General features: G+C 45.8%; 3 protein-coding genes across 3 annotated transcripts in view; 1 reads left to right on the forward strand and 2 right to left on the reverse strand.

Moving 5' to 3' along the window:
* Positions 1-2239, reverse strand: part of sos2 (son of sevenless homolog 2 (Drosophila)) — a 28137-nt gene extending 25898 nt beyond the window's left edge. Inside the window, exon 1 of the mRNA XM_018727410.2 lies at positions 1130-2239. Within this exon, the coding sequence (XP_018582926.2) occupies positions 1130-1213 (84 nt within the window). The 5' untranslated portion in view covers positions 1214-2239. The remainder of the gene's footprint in view (positions 1-1129) is intronic.
* Positions 2240-3090: 851 nt separating this feature from the next.
* On the reverse strand, positions 3091-11131 carry l2hgdh (L-2-hydroxyglutarate dehydrogenase). The gene is made up of 10 exons (XM_029258463.1): positions 11014-11131; positions 9316-9431; positions 9036-9187; positions 8580-8711; positions 8280-8442; positions 8069-8103; positions 6099-6266; positions 5842-5999; positions 5119-5250; positions 3091-4940 (listed from the first exon to the last, which is right to left on the reverse strand). The coding sequence occupies exons 1-10, from the start codon at positions 11112-11114 to the stop codon at positions 4745-4747; spliced, it is 1353 nt and encodes a 450-aa protein (XP_029114296.1). The 5' UTR covers positions 11115-11131; the 3' UTR covers positions 3091-4744.
* A 243-nt stretch (positions 11132-11374) lies between these two features.
* On the forward strand, positions 11375-15751 carry dmac2l (distal membrane arm assembly component 2 like). The gene is made up of 5 exons (XM_018727456.2): positions 11375-11453; positions 11616-11729; positions 12080-12288; positions 14753-14924; positions 15061-15751. Exons 2-5 carry the CDS (start codon positions 11623-11625, stop codon positions 15173-15175), a joined length of 603 nt encoding a protein of 200 aa, XP_018582972.2. The 5' UTR covers positions 11375-11453; positions 11616-11622; the 3' UTR covers positions 15176-15751.
* Positions 15752-15812: the final 61 nt, after the last annotated feature.

Genomic DNA, 15812 nt, shown 5'->3' on the forward strand with positions numbered 1-15812 from the left:
GTAACAACTTCACACTCGCAGGTTTCGCTCCTGCACATTTTTGGGTGTTTGTATGCGTCCCCTCCGATTTTGATGAGAAGCCCGATAAAAGCCTGGTTTACACTGTTTACGCTGCCATCCATGAGATCACAGACAGACTGGGCAAGTGAACCCAGAGAAGAAAACATACCAGATCAAATGACAAGGAAAAAAAAAAAAAAAAAAATCCCTTAGCTCTGTGTAACAGATCAAGGTTTTAAATTACTTAATATATTGCAGGCGGAAAAAAGTAATCCCAGGAATATGATCACTTTTGCACAACTGTAGTGAGACACTGATCATAATAAAGAGAACTTAAAGCAACACTTAGTGCCCAAACAAGCTAAATAAATTAGAGACTTAAGAGGCGGCAACCTTTCTGTGCACTCTGTCAAAATGTAGAGATTGTGGCAGCGAGACAAGGCTCTCCTGTTAGTGAGGCGTGGCAGGAAAGCCTTTGGGGTGAACCTGGGAACGAACGATCCTCCCTCCCGCAAATCTTCATTTCAGCTGCACCCAAGAGGCCCCGGAGCCTCAGCAGCCCAACTGAAGAATCAGACCTTTTCCTGAGACAGCTGGTAGCGTAGTGGTTAGAGCTACTGCCTCCGGACCCAAAGGTCGCAGGTTCGATCCCCACCTCTGGCTGTAGGTCCCTTGAATAAGGTACTTACCCTAAATTGCTCCAGTGAACATTACTGAAGAAAGGGGTAAATAATAAGTACCTTCAAATTTTAAGTCACGTGGAGAAAGCTAATAAAAAAAAATAAATGTGAATATGACTGTACTCAGAATAACTTCAGTGACACAAGGCCTTGAACGTCCAGCACTGCTGGGCTAACAGTTTCTGAAAACAATATTATGGGGCAATTGGAAAGGAAATCCTGAGTTCAATAATATTTATACGGTACAACTTGTGTGCTGTGCTGAAATAATTTAACAACAGTTTCTTTTCTCAATTAACTACTAGCTAGATTTCGCAGCGCTGCTGCAGCTAATTATTTAATATAAGGGGAGCGGAGCGGGAATGAAAGAAAAAAGGCTGTCAAGACTATGAGATTCGTACTGGTGACAAAAAAAAAAAAAAAAAAGGTGGCGAGAAGCCGTCGTTTACCTTTCGCAGCGCTTGTACAAAAAGGCCCCTCCATTTATGGCTGTTTTCGTCACTCGAAAAGTCGTACGTCTGCTGTGGCTGCATGGCTGCTGCTGAGGCGGCGGCGGCTCCTGATGTTGCCGTGACCCGCTCCCAGTGGTCGGCATCGGCTCCGCGGCCCCGGCCCCGCACACTGACTCAGTCTGACTGCAGCCCGTCTGCTTCCGTAGCTCCGGAACACTCCTTAGCGGCGGCTCTACCCAAGTCTGTCCCAACTGGTCAAGTGTCCGAGAGGTTACGGAGGAGGAGGAGTGTCCCGTGCTGCTGCTGCTACGGAACGGTCGGTCAGCCGCGAGTCAGTCAGTCAGTCGGTCGGTCGTTCAGTCAGAGTCACGTCCCAGTGCCGCGCGGAGCTGCATCGAAACGAAGGCGAAGCGGCACTAGCTAGTACTGGCACGAGCGAACAGGAAAATACCGCTGTTCAGTGATGCCGAATCGTCTCTTGCACGGTTTATGCAAAAAAAAAAAAAACAAAAAAAGAAATGCTATGTGCTGCTTCTTCCGTCGTTGCAGATATCATAAAGTTCTCAGCGACTCCAGCTAGCTATCAGTGAACTGAAAGAGCACTTACTACCGCAGCAGTTCGTCTTAGTTTTTCGTTCGCTCGCGACGCCGCGGCTAGTTAGCCACATTAGCAGTTAGCTAACCAACTGTGTGTCGAGATCTAAGCCATCGTGGTCATTTTAAAAAGTTGTTTATTAGCGGTCGGTTCTGCTCCGGTAAGAGTGTGAGCCGCTGGCGCTGCCTTCTTGTTCTCGCCGTGCGCCGATTACGCAGACATGATGTGGCCGAGGGTCCGGCTAGTGGCTCCCGTGGCCTTGGAGCGCATCTCGTTGTGGCTGCTGAAGGTCCTCAGTTTCGAAGGGAAGACTTTCTTCACTCCGCTTCGTCACAGAAGCCGTCATGTTTTCCCCGTCGCTTCGCAACGCAGTCTGAAAGGGGAAGTGCTGCAGGTTTCCGTAAGTCATTCGTATGTCGTCGTTAGGACTGTTCTCGGCGGCTGCGGCGGTGTTGTTGTTGTTGTTCGCAACCAGCCATCGCCGCTGCGCTCTGGAGGAAGGTCTGAACTAATCTCGGTCCCTCACCCGCGTTCCGGCGTCACTTCACCGTACGCGTCTGCGCAGCACGGCGGCGGCCTGAAGGGGCGGGGCCATGGAAGGGCTTAGCGCGGAGGGGGGGGGGGGAGTTTAAGGGGGCGGGACATTCGGAATTCCACGAGCGAAGCGACCTGAAAGGAACACGGCCACCAACGCAGAGTCCAGCGCGGAATCCGCCAGCAGTCATCGATTCATCAGCCTGTCGTAACACCTTTGCACTCGTCGCCATCCGCAGCCCCACTTTCAGCTCAAGTCCCAAGCGAAGGCGCTGGACTTTCCAGAGTGTGTCGTACCTGGCTCGATTGCAGCATTTTATTATATATACAGTATAACACTTTGTGACTCACTCAATCTTATTAAAATCAGTTACGCGCAATTGTGAAATAATACAAACGACATTTTGCCGTGATGCCAGCAGCAGTCAATGCTAGGTTTAAGAAAAATATAATAATCGTCTGAGGGGGCTAAAATACATTTTTGCACCGTTCTTTTGTACAGTTCATGGCTGTTCCCCAGCTCCAAAATGTAGCCACTGCCCCCTAGTGGATACACACTTAATTACACTAAATGGTATTTAAGAAAACACGACAAATTATCACATATAGTACTTATGATACTACAATGAAAAATTAAATTACTGCCTATGGTATATAATCCCAAGTACTGGCTACTCACAATTACTTTACACTATCACTACATTTTACTGGTATGCATGTATAGCTGTAACCTTTGAGCCATGAATACATTTTAATTTGCCACCCCCCCCCCCCATGCAAGAATGAAACATCTTAATAAATCAATCAAAAGCTAAGGTGAAGCTGCTGACCTCTCAAACTGTAACCATGTTTTTATTAACTCTGCTCCTCGTAGGCCACACTTTCTGTACTTTTTCACTGTGTTAATAATTCCTGTAATATAAATTAATTTACACTCCAGTATTGTGCAGTTTAAAGACAGCATGAAAACCCAAATGCACCAGAGCAGGGCTGAAACACACATCAATTAAGAGAATAGTGTCACAAAAGACAGCAGGATCAACTTCCTTTTTAACTTTTTTCAGAAACAAAGGCAGAGTTACGTATAAAATTACTTGAATTACAAAAATGTTACAGTAAAAGCTGAGGTATAGTAACAATCACATTTACTGTAAACTGTTTTTGCAGTATTACCAGAGAACGTACCTGGAAAGCAAGTTCAAAGTTATTTTAACAGCAATTAATTTAATAGAACAGATTTCAAAAGTAAAATGAATGTAACAGGGCATATAACTGAATAAATATTAAAAATTTAGTCACAGAATCCCTCAAAGACAGTTTTCAGGCTTTTCTGAAAGAATTATGAGAAACATCAAAGACTCCAGGGCCTCGTACAAAATAGTTGCTAGTTTTCAAGTTGTTGGCTCAAACAGGTCACAGCGTAGAAGATGTACTGCATTGTAAATATACCGTAAACTATTTTTTTGTATATTTGTTTACTTAACACATTCTGCAAAGGGCAGTATCCAGGAACACCACCTTTCTCATACATTAAGGCAATATGGAGCTGAACACACTGTTACCTGACAAATTATTGAAGGAAAAAGACATTGTTGTATTACAAAATCACAACTAAATATTGAAAAATGCTAGGCATATTTTGTTGCTGTTATACACAAAATACGCTAACGGAAGCACAACTTCTGAACATAAGAGAAATAAAAAAATAAACATCCTTCAGCAGGTCAAGATTTAAGGCTTACAGACATTTTGAGCAAGTACTGACATGAAACAAAGTAGTAAGACAAAACAATATAAATCATTTACTGTAAACCTATTAGTGTCCTTGTGAAAATGCGGATCTAATTTCGGATCTATTCAGGCTATCATCGAGGATCTAATTGCACTTAATTAAGCAGCGGTTTTGGCCTAAATAAAAAGTCATCGAAATCCCAAGTGAAAACTGCAGCAGTGTCATTATGTTTATAAAAGTATGCGGTTAACTCACGTTTACAAAAAAGTGGCTGGCTGCATCCAATGAGGCAAAAACTGGGATAAAAGCTGGCATGTGCTGTCATTTGCCAACGAGAGCACTGGACTAGATGCAACTATATAAATCTGTGTTAAAAACGAATGATTTGCACAACTTCAGCACCATTTTGTAAAGTAGTCAAATGTCAAGACAATTTGTATTTTATATGTAAATGAAGGAAAGTTATTTAAAATACAGTTTGCAGTATTGTTTCAGTGTTTTTTTTTTTTTTGTAGAACGGGCTTAACGGATCAGACTCGAACAGGAAAAGATATCAAAAATCAACGTACTATTACAGACAAATCATTACAGTACAGTCCTAAGATCATCAGAGCTTAAGTCAATTTCTTGCATACATGGTTTGGCTCCCTGTACTTTCTACCAGGGAACGCTGGACAGAGGTCAGATGGCAGCCCTCTGGTTAAGAAACCGAGAAGTGCTGTCTAATGCGGCTCTGCCTAAACCTGCGCTGCTAGAGAGCGAAGCGTTTCTGAACTTCATCTGCAATCATCTCAGCAATTGCCAGAGATGAAGTGGCGGCAGGCGATGGCGCATTTCGTACGTGGAGCACCCGGCTGCCGACTTCTCCTAACCCTCCGTCAAACACAAAGTCATCCACGAGGTTCCCGTCACGGTCCAAAGCTTGAGCTCTCACCCCTGAAGGACCCCTGCAAGAGAAAATGCAGAATAAGTGAACTACATCCCTCGCAGACATGATCACGGTGAAGCAGAGACTGCTCTACTGAGACACACAGCCTGCAGTAGTGTCTCAATGCTACAAAATAGCAAATAGCCAAGAAATAAACAATTAAATGTAGGGGCACCTTCAACAGCCCCATCTCTCACCTGAGCACATCGCTGGGAGAGAGCTCAGGTATGTACTTCTGCAGAATTTTGACTTGAGCGTTGATGAAGACGCCTCTGTACATCTCAGCGAGTCCATATGTGACATTCTTCATCACCAGCCTCTGTAGGCCCCTTTCAGTTTAGTTTGAAAGGGTTTGCCAAAAAAGAAACAAATTAAAATCTTTGTGCACTTTGATGATTTAAAAAAAAAAAAAAAAAAAAAAAAAAAAAAAAAAAAAAAAGGATAAATACAACAGAAACAGGACAAGACAGTGCGGTACACAGGCCAGGGTCTCGTAACAATGCACACTGACAATGCGTACAATGCTATATAAAGATTTCCGTAAAAATCTAAATAGAAAAAGACTATGGGGACATGTAATTTAACTGTAAACCAGAACAATTAAACACTAGACACTGGAGACTAGAGACACTAGACAGCCAGCTAGTAACAGGAGCAGTAAAAAGTTAAGAAGTGTTTTGAGTATGTTATTTGTTTAAAGTGACATGTGCCTCGTACGAAGCGGCCTGTGCTTTGTTCAGGACTAGCGCACACTTCTTTCATATGTGCGGGGAAAAAAGTGAAATGAAATGGGGGGGGGGGGGGGGAATGTATTTGACTTTAATGTTTACAAAATCAGCAGGTACCATACTCAGTAAACTACAAAGCCCTAAAACCACAAAATGATACTTTCCATCTGTAAAAACCGAAAAGGTGAGCACCTGAAAGACAGCGCGTCTCCAAAATCCCGGACGTCGAAGTCGTACACCTTGTAACCCTCGCGTTTGAAAGCCAGAACGGCGTTGGGTCCGAGCCATATGCTGCCATCCATTCGAGGGGTGAAATGGACCCCAAGGAATGGAAAACGAGGGTCAGGCACCTGGAAAATCCATTTTCACCACTCTGCAATGGAACTGGCTTTTTGTGCAGGCAGGCCGATTGCACCTCGTGTAATTCCGGCACGGAGACGGTCACTCACGGGGTAAATGTTGCCTCGGACAAGGTAGTGCTTCTCGGGCTTCAGGACTAGGTAGTCCCCTCTGAAGGGGACGATACGAGGTTCGGGACTGCAGCCGGAGATTTGAGACAGGCGGTCAGAGTACAGGCCTCCGCAGGTGAGGACATAGCGACAGCGCACCTCGTCTCCCTGGAAGCGATAGCGATTTTACAACACAGGACACTAGCAGGACAGCGTTAAAGGAGAAAGATTTCTGACCCCATTAGATCTTCTCGCAATAGATCCCGAAAGGATCCGAGGCAGGGTGCCAAACTCATTTTATACTGCGGGCCAAATGGGACTCGTGGTGCTTTTGCGTTGCGTTTCAACATCGTATTTGTATAACAGCACAGACGATGACTAGCAGGATGGGAAAGCACCATTTATAAATCACTGCAAGTTATTAAGCCTCTGTTCACCTCTGCTCCTATACAGCTGTATAAACTTATTCAACATTGTTCCTTTGTCGGACTGCTTTTCACTCCCCTGAACTACTGTTACTGAAAAATAAGTAACTTTGAAACAATTAAACAGAAATCAACATAATAAACATAACAACATAATCAATAAAAAAAAAAAAAGAATCACTATCGCACCCCGACATCTCTGCAGTTTATGTTGCTACGTGATTCCTCGTATCTGACACCGCTTAACTTGGAGAAGTGCAAGAAAGTTTGGAGTGAGTGACTGAGCAGTGGAAAACTTCAGAACTTCGTTCAAATGAGGGCCGTCGTGACAAGAACCGCGCGGTAACACCCCGCCTCGACCGCACAGTCGGTGTTGCTGACAGGGCTCGAGGACGGGAAACACACACGCCATTATGTCTCAACAGGTGTCATCAGCAAAACTTCTCAAAACCGCAGACATGGCAACCACACACACACGGTCAGAAACCGCTTGTCCCGAGCAGGGCTGCGGTGAGCTGGAGCCTAATCCGGCAACACAGGGCGCAAGGCTGGAGGGGGAGAGGACACGCCCCGGACGGCACGCCAGTCCGTCGTAAGGCACCCCAAGCGGGACTCAAACCCCAGACCCACCAGACTGCGGGACCCAGCCAAACCCGCTGCACCACTGCGCCCCCCAACATGGCCAAACATCCAGAAATGTACAGAGGTCAGTAACACCAACACAATTCCAGAAGTCCATAACTCATAATTACAAAAAAAAAACACACAATTATCAATTAGCATTTCTTCACGTTACAACAGTAACAGCAAAAAAGCATCAAGCTTCGCACGTGCACCGCTGAACTTGAAGTGACATCATGGGAAAAGCACACATCCGTAGCTCGGGGTTCGTGAATTTGGCAGTAACATAGTGGTAAAAGCCGCTGCTTCCTTACTAAAAGATTTATACTTTGAATCCCACTTTCTGTTGTACCTTCCCTCGAACAACTCACATACCCTGAATTGAATGACTGGAAATTACCAAGCTGGATAAATGGCTTAAATCACTTTAAGGAGGTTAACACTAAGTTGCTATGGAGAAAAGCATCAGCTAAAGGGTAGCAACCATCGAGGGGGACCTGCGTTCTCATTTCGTACCCAGGTAAAGTTGTGCGTGTCCTGGAGCATTGGCCGGGGTGTCCGTGCATTCTGTAAAGACTTACTGCTAAGATGTGTCCAAGTGCAACAAATCACGTGTTCAAAGAGTCCCATCTCTTGCGCCTCTCATTACATTTACATTTATTCACTTAGCAGACGCTTTCCTCCAAAGCAACTTGCAATTGATACTATGTAGTGTTACCAGCCCACACACCTTATTCACCAAGGTAACTTACACTGCTAAACACACTACTTACAATAACTCCCATTAACAACGCTGCTGTTGACAGCGCAGTGCAGGCAGGATTTTACAACTGCGATCCTATAAATAAGGTATCGTCCGGCATTTCGCTGTACGGCTGTGTAACAGATGGACTTACTACCGAACATAAGCTTGCGCAGTCTTACCTTTGAGCTTCTGACTGATATCGGATATTTCATACCTACAATGTGAAAAAAAGATTACTGTTAGACTCAAAAGACAAAATGGAGAGAAGATGGAGAACTTGTGGAGCGTCAGCACCGTAGCACACTGATTAATACAGTATTAACATTATACCGCAGACTTCGATGTGCCAAAGCTAAGATTGCGGAAAGATGAATCGCTAGAGTCTCTTACCCTCAGCGGTGCCCACAGGGCTCTCTGTTACTGAAGAAATGTCACTGGCCTCAAACTCTGTGACTACAGTACCGCCTGCTTCTTGGAAGTCTCTACCATAGGTGAGTGACACCAGACGCCAATCCACAATGCCAGTGTAGGGTGAATCAAGGGCCATGAGACCCTGCGGAAAGGAGTCAACAGGGAAGCGTGTTAGGACTTGACCCATCCTAAAACTGATGATGCTTTCAATGTAAATGTTGGTATTTAAACAAAAAACATGCTATGCAGCTTCAAGTGAACAGCAAGGTTGTCTGTCACCCTGCAGTAGGGCTCCCGTTCCCTGATCCCTTTGGTGTCGATCATGCGGAGGTCTCGCACGTTGTTCTTTAGGCCACGTTCGTAGAGCGCTTTCAGCCTTGGAATCTCCTCCCGCTCCACTGCTACAATCAGCTGAGGACACACACAAGTAAGTCTGAGTGACACTCTAGAAGTGGTAAGACACACAACATGACAAATACACACAAGACAAAATTTTAAAAAAAAAAAGCTGTAGGAAACATATACCTTAACACATGCAGCAAAGGGTAGTATCCACACTTGTGTGCACAAAGCCTCATTACCATCTACCAAAGTTCTTTCTCAAAGTGCAAGCAAACATACGTGCAAGTCACGCCTACAATAAATATAACGCACACTGATACAACTAAAAATACACCACATATCCAAACTGTCACAAATTCCTAGAATCTGTTCCCCAGCTTGGCTGCCTCTCACCTTGCCGCACCTTTTGTAGGGGATGCCCTTCTTCTCGCAGTACTCGTAGGCCATCGTGGCACCTTTCACGCAGAGCCGGGCCTTCAGAGACCCGGGCGTGTAGTAGATACCGCTGTGGATTACTCCACTATTGTGTCCGCTCTGGTGCACAGCTGCAGGAAAATTAGAAGTATTTAGTATATAGTCACTTCAGCCTGGGGTGCAGATTATGGAAGCAGTTACAACGAATAGAGCTAATGCTACCCAATCATGTGTAATTGCTCTTCAAAAGGTACAGTACCGAGCTCCTTCTCCTTCTCCAGCAGTACAAAGCTCAGCGTTGGGTGTCTCAGAATGAGCTCCCTTGCCGTTGCGAGGCCCACAATTCCGCCTCCCACCACTGCCACATCGTACGAGCTGCAAGAGAAATATCCCGTCGCTGGTCCAACAGTCGGAAAATCCAAACAGTACTCTTGATCCATCCACCCATCCTGGGGACGGACGGACGGACGGATGGATTTCTCCTGAAAACACGTTCGGAAGGTCGGGGCAGTCTGGAGTACCTGGAGGAAAGCCATCACAAGCAGTGTACACAGAAAGCCTGCACGCACGCAGGTGCGAGGCAACAGCGCCACCTAGTGGTCAGGGAACTCCGCGCTCCATAGTTGGCTTTCATTGCACAACCTCACAGCATGGTGAGGCATGGTGGCACAGCGCCTGGGTGGTGCCAGAGGACGAGAGTTCGATCCCTGCTCTGTGTCCGTGCGGAGTCTGCACGTTCTCCCAGTGTTTCTTCGGGTGCTCCGGTTTCCTCACACAGCGCAATGACATGCTCTTCAGGTGGATTGAGGAGTCTAAGTCACCCATAGTGTGCGAGTGGCACAGTAACTCATTGTAAGTAGTGTACAGTACCAGCAGTGTAAGTCACCACGGTGAATAAGGTGTGTGGGCTGATAACACTACACAGAGTTCAATGGAAGTCGCTTGGAGAAAAGTGTCTGTTAAATGAAGTAACGGACTTCCTCTGAACTGATACTGTGTATCAATTATGTCAATTACCCCGCTGTATCAATGAGGAAAATGATCGCAAATACCTTAACATTATTAGGCGGCTTGTTGGAGAAAATCGTGATCTAAGCGCATAAACGTCGGCGACTGAGACAATCACAATGTGTGAATGTGTAATATAATAATGGCAGTACACATCAACACAGTAAGTAACGTGGTCCGTTACTTTTACATTTGTTCATTTTAGCAGCTCACGTGTTTTTACTCCAAAGCGACGTACATCTGCAAGAACAACAAAGATTCGGTGCAAACACGTGATTCCCGAGTCCAGTTAATGTGTCACAGCACCGAACGAACCAGTGACAGTGTACATGATTACACTCTAACTATTAGTACTATATTATAATAATGTGGCCTCTTTCAGTGGCTCAAACTCACAGGTTGTCCGCCACGATACTACTTCTCCAAACACACAGCGACTTAAAATTTTTAAGGCACTATCTTACAATTATTTACCCATTTAAATTTATACAGCTTGGTCATTTTTACTCATTACCGGAGCATTAGGGTAAGTACTTTTCTCAAGCCTCAGGTGCTAGCCAGAGGTGAGATTCGAACCTGCAACCGAGCCTCGGTCCAGGCAGCAGCTCTACCCGCCACTATACACTGCTGAGCAGATTTAACACGGGTGGTCAAACTCCTTGCATTGATAGCTAAAAAATGTAATCATCATGTTAGTTCACAAAGTTAGACTTAGTATAAAATACAAAAATAATAATAAATAATAAAAAGACGTATTCAGAACTTGCTCTGTTACAAGGAAGATTCGCGTTAGAACTACGCTGCATATGATTATGCAAACGAGGACCAAGACAGTCTAAGTAAGATGTGGGGAGGGCGAAGGACGTGTCATATTGTTGAAAGCAGTTCTGTGTCACACCCGGGCCGAGCCAACCCGAACGGAACCGAACCGAACCGTGTACCTACGTACCTGTGCTTCTCTCGGACACTCAGACGGTTCCAGCGGTTCCAGCAGCTGCAGCAGCGGCTCGCAGTCGAGCGCAGACGGACAGCGCGCGCGGCGGCCATCATCGTCGCTCGGTGCCAAGTTCTGCCCCCAACAGCAGCAGATAACCGTCGTCAGACAGTTTTCGGAACAGCCTGCAGCCCCACGACTCGAGCGACACGCACCGCCGTCCCGTCCCCGACGAGCCACCCGCGGCCGCCGTCGCCGACAGAGACTCGCTGACCGGAGACTCCCGCCTCCGTGACCTCTGGCCGCGCGTGCGCGCGCGTGCGGCGCCAATGGCGGCGGCTCGCGGGTTGAACGGCGCGCTGCGGAGTTAAAGGTGCTGAGAGGGACCGCCGGCAGCGCTAACGAGCAAAGCACATACGGAGGGTGTCCTTCCTCAGGCCTAGTTTGCGAACCAGGTAGGGAGTGTCCGCAGGTGCCGCTAGCCTTTGTTGCTAACGGCCCCGAACGCAGCGAGTGAGTGGAGGACGTTAAACCAAGCGGACATTGTACTCGTTTCAACTGTGACGCGGCAGCATAGTCGTTGCGATCCGAACGCTGCTCGGCCGCTTTCTCCGCAGTAAACAAATGAGGCTCCTGGTCAAGGCTGTGCAGACAGGGCTCGTCCTGAAGAGGGCGCCACCGCCGGGCCCCCGCAGAGCCTTCTGGGGATGGCTGAACGCCGTCTTCAACAAGTGAGTGCGAGTGTGTGTGTGTCGTCGTCTGCTGTACTCAAGCTCAGCAGCTGGGTCTGACGTCACATATTGGCCGTTATTAAGTCTTCATTATGCCGACATCTTCCTCCAAGGCAGCTTGCGATTTTAAATAATCTTTACTTTACCCCTTCACCCCCCATAAGGTGTTTTACTGCAGTAATTCAAGGCAGGTCCTTTGATCAGGAGTGGGATTTGAACCAGGAACCTTCAGTGTGAGACGGCAGACCTACTCTTGACACTGCCTGCAGCAGCGTACAAATACATTACCCTTGAAGATGCCTGGCTGTTGGTTTGACCGTGTCCCGTGTCCTTTTGTGTCTGGGCTCCAGAGTGGACTACGAGCGAATTAAAACAGCGGGTCCAGACCGCGCTGCTTCAGAGTGGCTCCTGCGATGCGGCGCCAAAGTCCAGTACCAAGGGTTTGATCGCTGGCAGCATGACTACAACGCTCTGCCCACCGGCCCCCTGGGCAGGTACAAGATCCAGGCCATCGATGCCACGGAATCTTGCATCATGTACCGTGGATTCGACTACTTGGGTGAGCCGCGACACCTCATTTTTCAGTCTGTCTCGTCCCGTGTGGTACAGTCAATAAGTTCGCGACTGCAAGGCGTCGGTTGGCGCGTGCGGCATAGCCGCGTCGCACGTCCACCAGTCTTAGAACTTCATGATTGTACCACGCACCTATACCTGTGCAGCACGGGCCTCCCTAAACTAGTATGGGAAACAAAGCTTGAACACTGTTCCACCCGTCCCTTAAATCGACAGGTAGAAGATACTGTTTCGCATTCCTGTTTTAGAAGCGGAGCAGAACCGGTAAATCAGTGTTTCAAACCACGTTTTGAAATCTAGACTTCTTGTGCAGGTTTGACCTTCAGATCTGCTTTTCATCTTGACCAGTAGGAGGTGCCACCCAGACCAACAGCAATTTTGCCTTTTTGAGGAATTTTCCCCTTCCATTCTTCTTCACAAAATAGACACATGATAAAAGCAATCATGAAATTATGAAAACCAACACGTACAGGAAGGTAAAAGATGGGAGCACCTTCTCTAATGATGGACTACATGGCTCTCCTCTCATACCAGCAGTTTCTAGCCTGGGGAAGTAGCTCAAAATTTCTAATGCAGTTTTTACCATCTGTGGCCTTGTGGAGTAGGGATATGCGAAACTTAAAAAGTTCAGAGGTATACTCATAGTTCTGTTGTTGCCAGTGTGATTATTAAACAAACATGACATGGTGGATATGTGAAGGCGAAGGTGGAACCCAGCCAATGCCCTCTCAACTCGTGGCACAGTGCCTGGGTTGTGGTTACTGAGACTGGAGACGTGGAGCCTGATCGCTGCCCTTACGCTGATTACGTAACCGTGACTGTCACGGTGTGTCCCAGATGTTAGATTTACAAAACAGTCCCTACCAGGTTAGCTGATATCACCGATTTTCAAATAAGTCGTGGATGTTTTGACACTGCTCTTATCTCGTTGCAGTTTTGTTTTTAATGTTTCTGCGGACTGAAGTCCTACATGGTTCAGGATTTGTAATCAGGGTCTGATTCACAACTGACACATCAAATTAAGTGATTTAAATAATTATTCTGAGGCTTCAACTTGAATTGAAACCACTGTATCTTTTGGCCCATGAGGACCTGAGATTGATTGCCCGCATTAAGTCGTGATTATTATGGACCCCGTTGTCACATGGCGAACAAGCACTGCATGAGATTAGCAATGAAAGGTGGTGTTAAAATCCTTTTGCTGTTGTCTTCATAATGACATTTAATACAAATTAAATATGATATAAAGAAGATATCTAATAGTAATAGTTTGTTTGTGTAGGAGAAGTAGACACACACTGTCTGAAACCACTTGTCCCAAGCGGGGTCGCGGAGAGCCGGAGCCCAGCCCGGCAACACAGGGCGCAAGGCTGGAGGGGGACGGGACACGCCCAGCATGGGACACCAGTACGTCGCAAGGCGCCCCAATTGGGACTCGAACCCCAGACCCACCGGAGAGCAGGACCCGGTCAAACTCACTGTGCCACCGCGCCCGTGGGAAAAGTAATGGGGGGAAAATTCTATAGTTATTTAACACTGGGCAGTTACTTGGGGGACAGCAAAAATCTGAGCACCGTCTGGCTCTTCTAGGGCATAAATGCCCCCTGCGCTGTTGGGGACGACGGGCAGGTTTTGCTGAGTTCCACTGCAGACAAAATTTCAGTTGCAGTGTTTAATATTAGGGTTTACGATCCCTTTTGCAGTTAAATGTTTTTCTTGGACAATGTACAGTATTTATTAGGGACCTTTTTGATGTTCCTGCATTTACTGAGTATGAATCTTTTCATAATTAGTGAAAAATACATTGGATTTATTTTATAGACTTCAGCATACTTATTTAAAGTACCACTCCCCCCCAGTTCAGATGTGTTAGGCTGCTGCTGCCCGTAACTACGCAACCTCTCTGTCACAATGGTGTACCTTTTCACTGTTTGTAGCTACACTGAGAACACAATACAGAAGTGAACTTGGCCGTGTGAAAGTGTGTGAAGGTTCAGGGCAAAAGCCTTGTCTCACCTCTTCTATTTGTTCTCGTGTGACGTAAGGGAGGAGGATGTTTTACACTTTCACTGGAACTGTGTCGAGTTACAAGCCAGCCTCATCAGGACACTGCAACACTATAAAAAGACCATTAGATCCACATATGCAGCATTTGAATAGCTTTTGGAAGATATGATTTGAACTAATTGTTCCATTAATACATAATTCTTGCAGTAACTTCATTGGCATTTAAGAGAATGAATTGAAAAGGGACCATGGTATTTTTTTTAAACAGAAGAATGTTTCCACTTAAAACACACATTCAGATTTTTCAAATTGTCAAGTCTTCAGCTGTATTTTCAACATCTGAATTGATACTTTCGGGGGGAAGATCCATCACCAGCAAAAGGGTTGAAATCCATTGTCATAAGTTAATGTACCTTCTCATATATATCGTTTTTCTTCTTTAGATGGTTTGAAATACGTGGAGGAGATAAAGTTTATCAAGTGTGTTTATATAGAAGATGCCTGTTTAGAGAGGCTGAGCAAAATAGAGAACCTGCAGTCCAGTCTGAACAGAATGGAGCTGATCTCCTGTGGAAATGTGACGGACAAAGGCGTCATCGCTCTGCACAAGCTCAGGTACACGCAGGCTTGTGGAGCACGGTCACCTTTAATAAACAATCCCGAACCACCACTATACCATCATGTTCTGTGCTCACCAAGTGAACATGGTATAAGAAGGGCTCAGTGAAATCTGCTGTGTGATTTGCTGTAGGAATCTGCAGTACCTGCTTCTCAGGGACCTACCAGGAGTGAAGGAGAAGCAGAAAAGTGTGGAAACGTTGCAGACGGCTCTTCCCAACTTGGACATTGAGCTGGACCTTCCCTGACAAAAGCTGCCAGTGAAAACGCAGCATCGGATGCTCTGTTGACCATCAACAGAAGGGTTTAAAAGGAAGGTACTAAGAGCAGATTAGGAGGCTGCACAATTCTACTTCCAACTGAATTTTAATGCAGCAAAGACTCAAAGGATCTCAATGGAGAATCCCAGTTGACAGTGTCTAGGGTTAAGAAAATAACAGTAGGTATACATGTACAGCGCAAAAAAAAAAAAAAAAAAAACCTGGGTATATTTAGTATTATATTTCCTATCAAAGTATCAGAATGCAGACTATTAATACACACAGATTCAAAGATGTAAATAATATCCTTAAGGAAAAAGTTTGTTTGGAGATCGACTGTACAAATACATTCTTTCCTGATTCTTTCACAGTTTTTACATCTCCAAGCATCAGGAATGTCTAAAGTTGAAGAACCAGTGTCAAACCAGTGTCAGTTTGTCATTCATACTAACAAAAATGAATGTTGCATTAATAAGGCAAAGTTCAAAGAGATGCCATGTCATTGTGTGCTATTGGTACTCTGATTTCAGGTTTGTCAAAACTGGAAAAAAAATATGCACTTAAGTGATGGCTGGTATTTTTTTTTTGCATCCACCTAATACATTGCACTGTGTCAAAGTATGTG

The sequence above is a fragment of the Scleropages formosus genome, chromosome 15, assembly GCF_900964775.1.
Source record: "Scleropages formosus chromosome 15, fSclFor1.1, whole genome shotgun sequence".
Lineage (NCBI taxonomy): Eukaryota > Metazoa > Chordata > Actinopteri > Osteoglossiformes > Osteoglossidae > Scleropages > Scleropages formosus.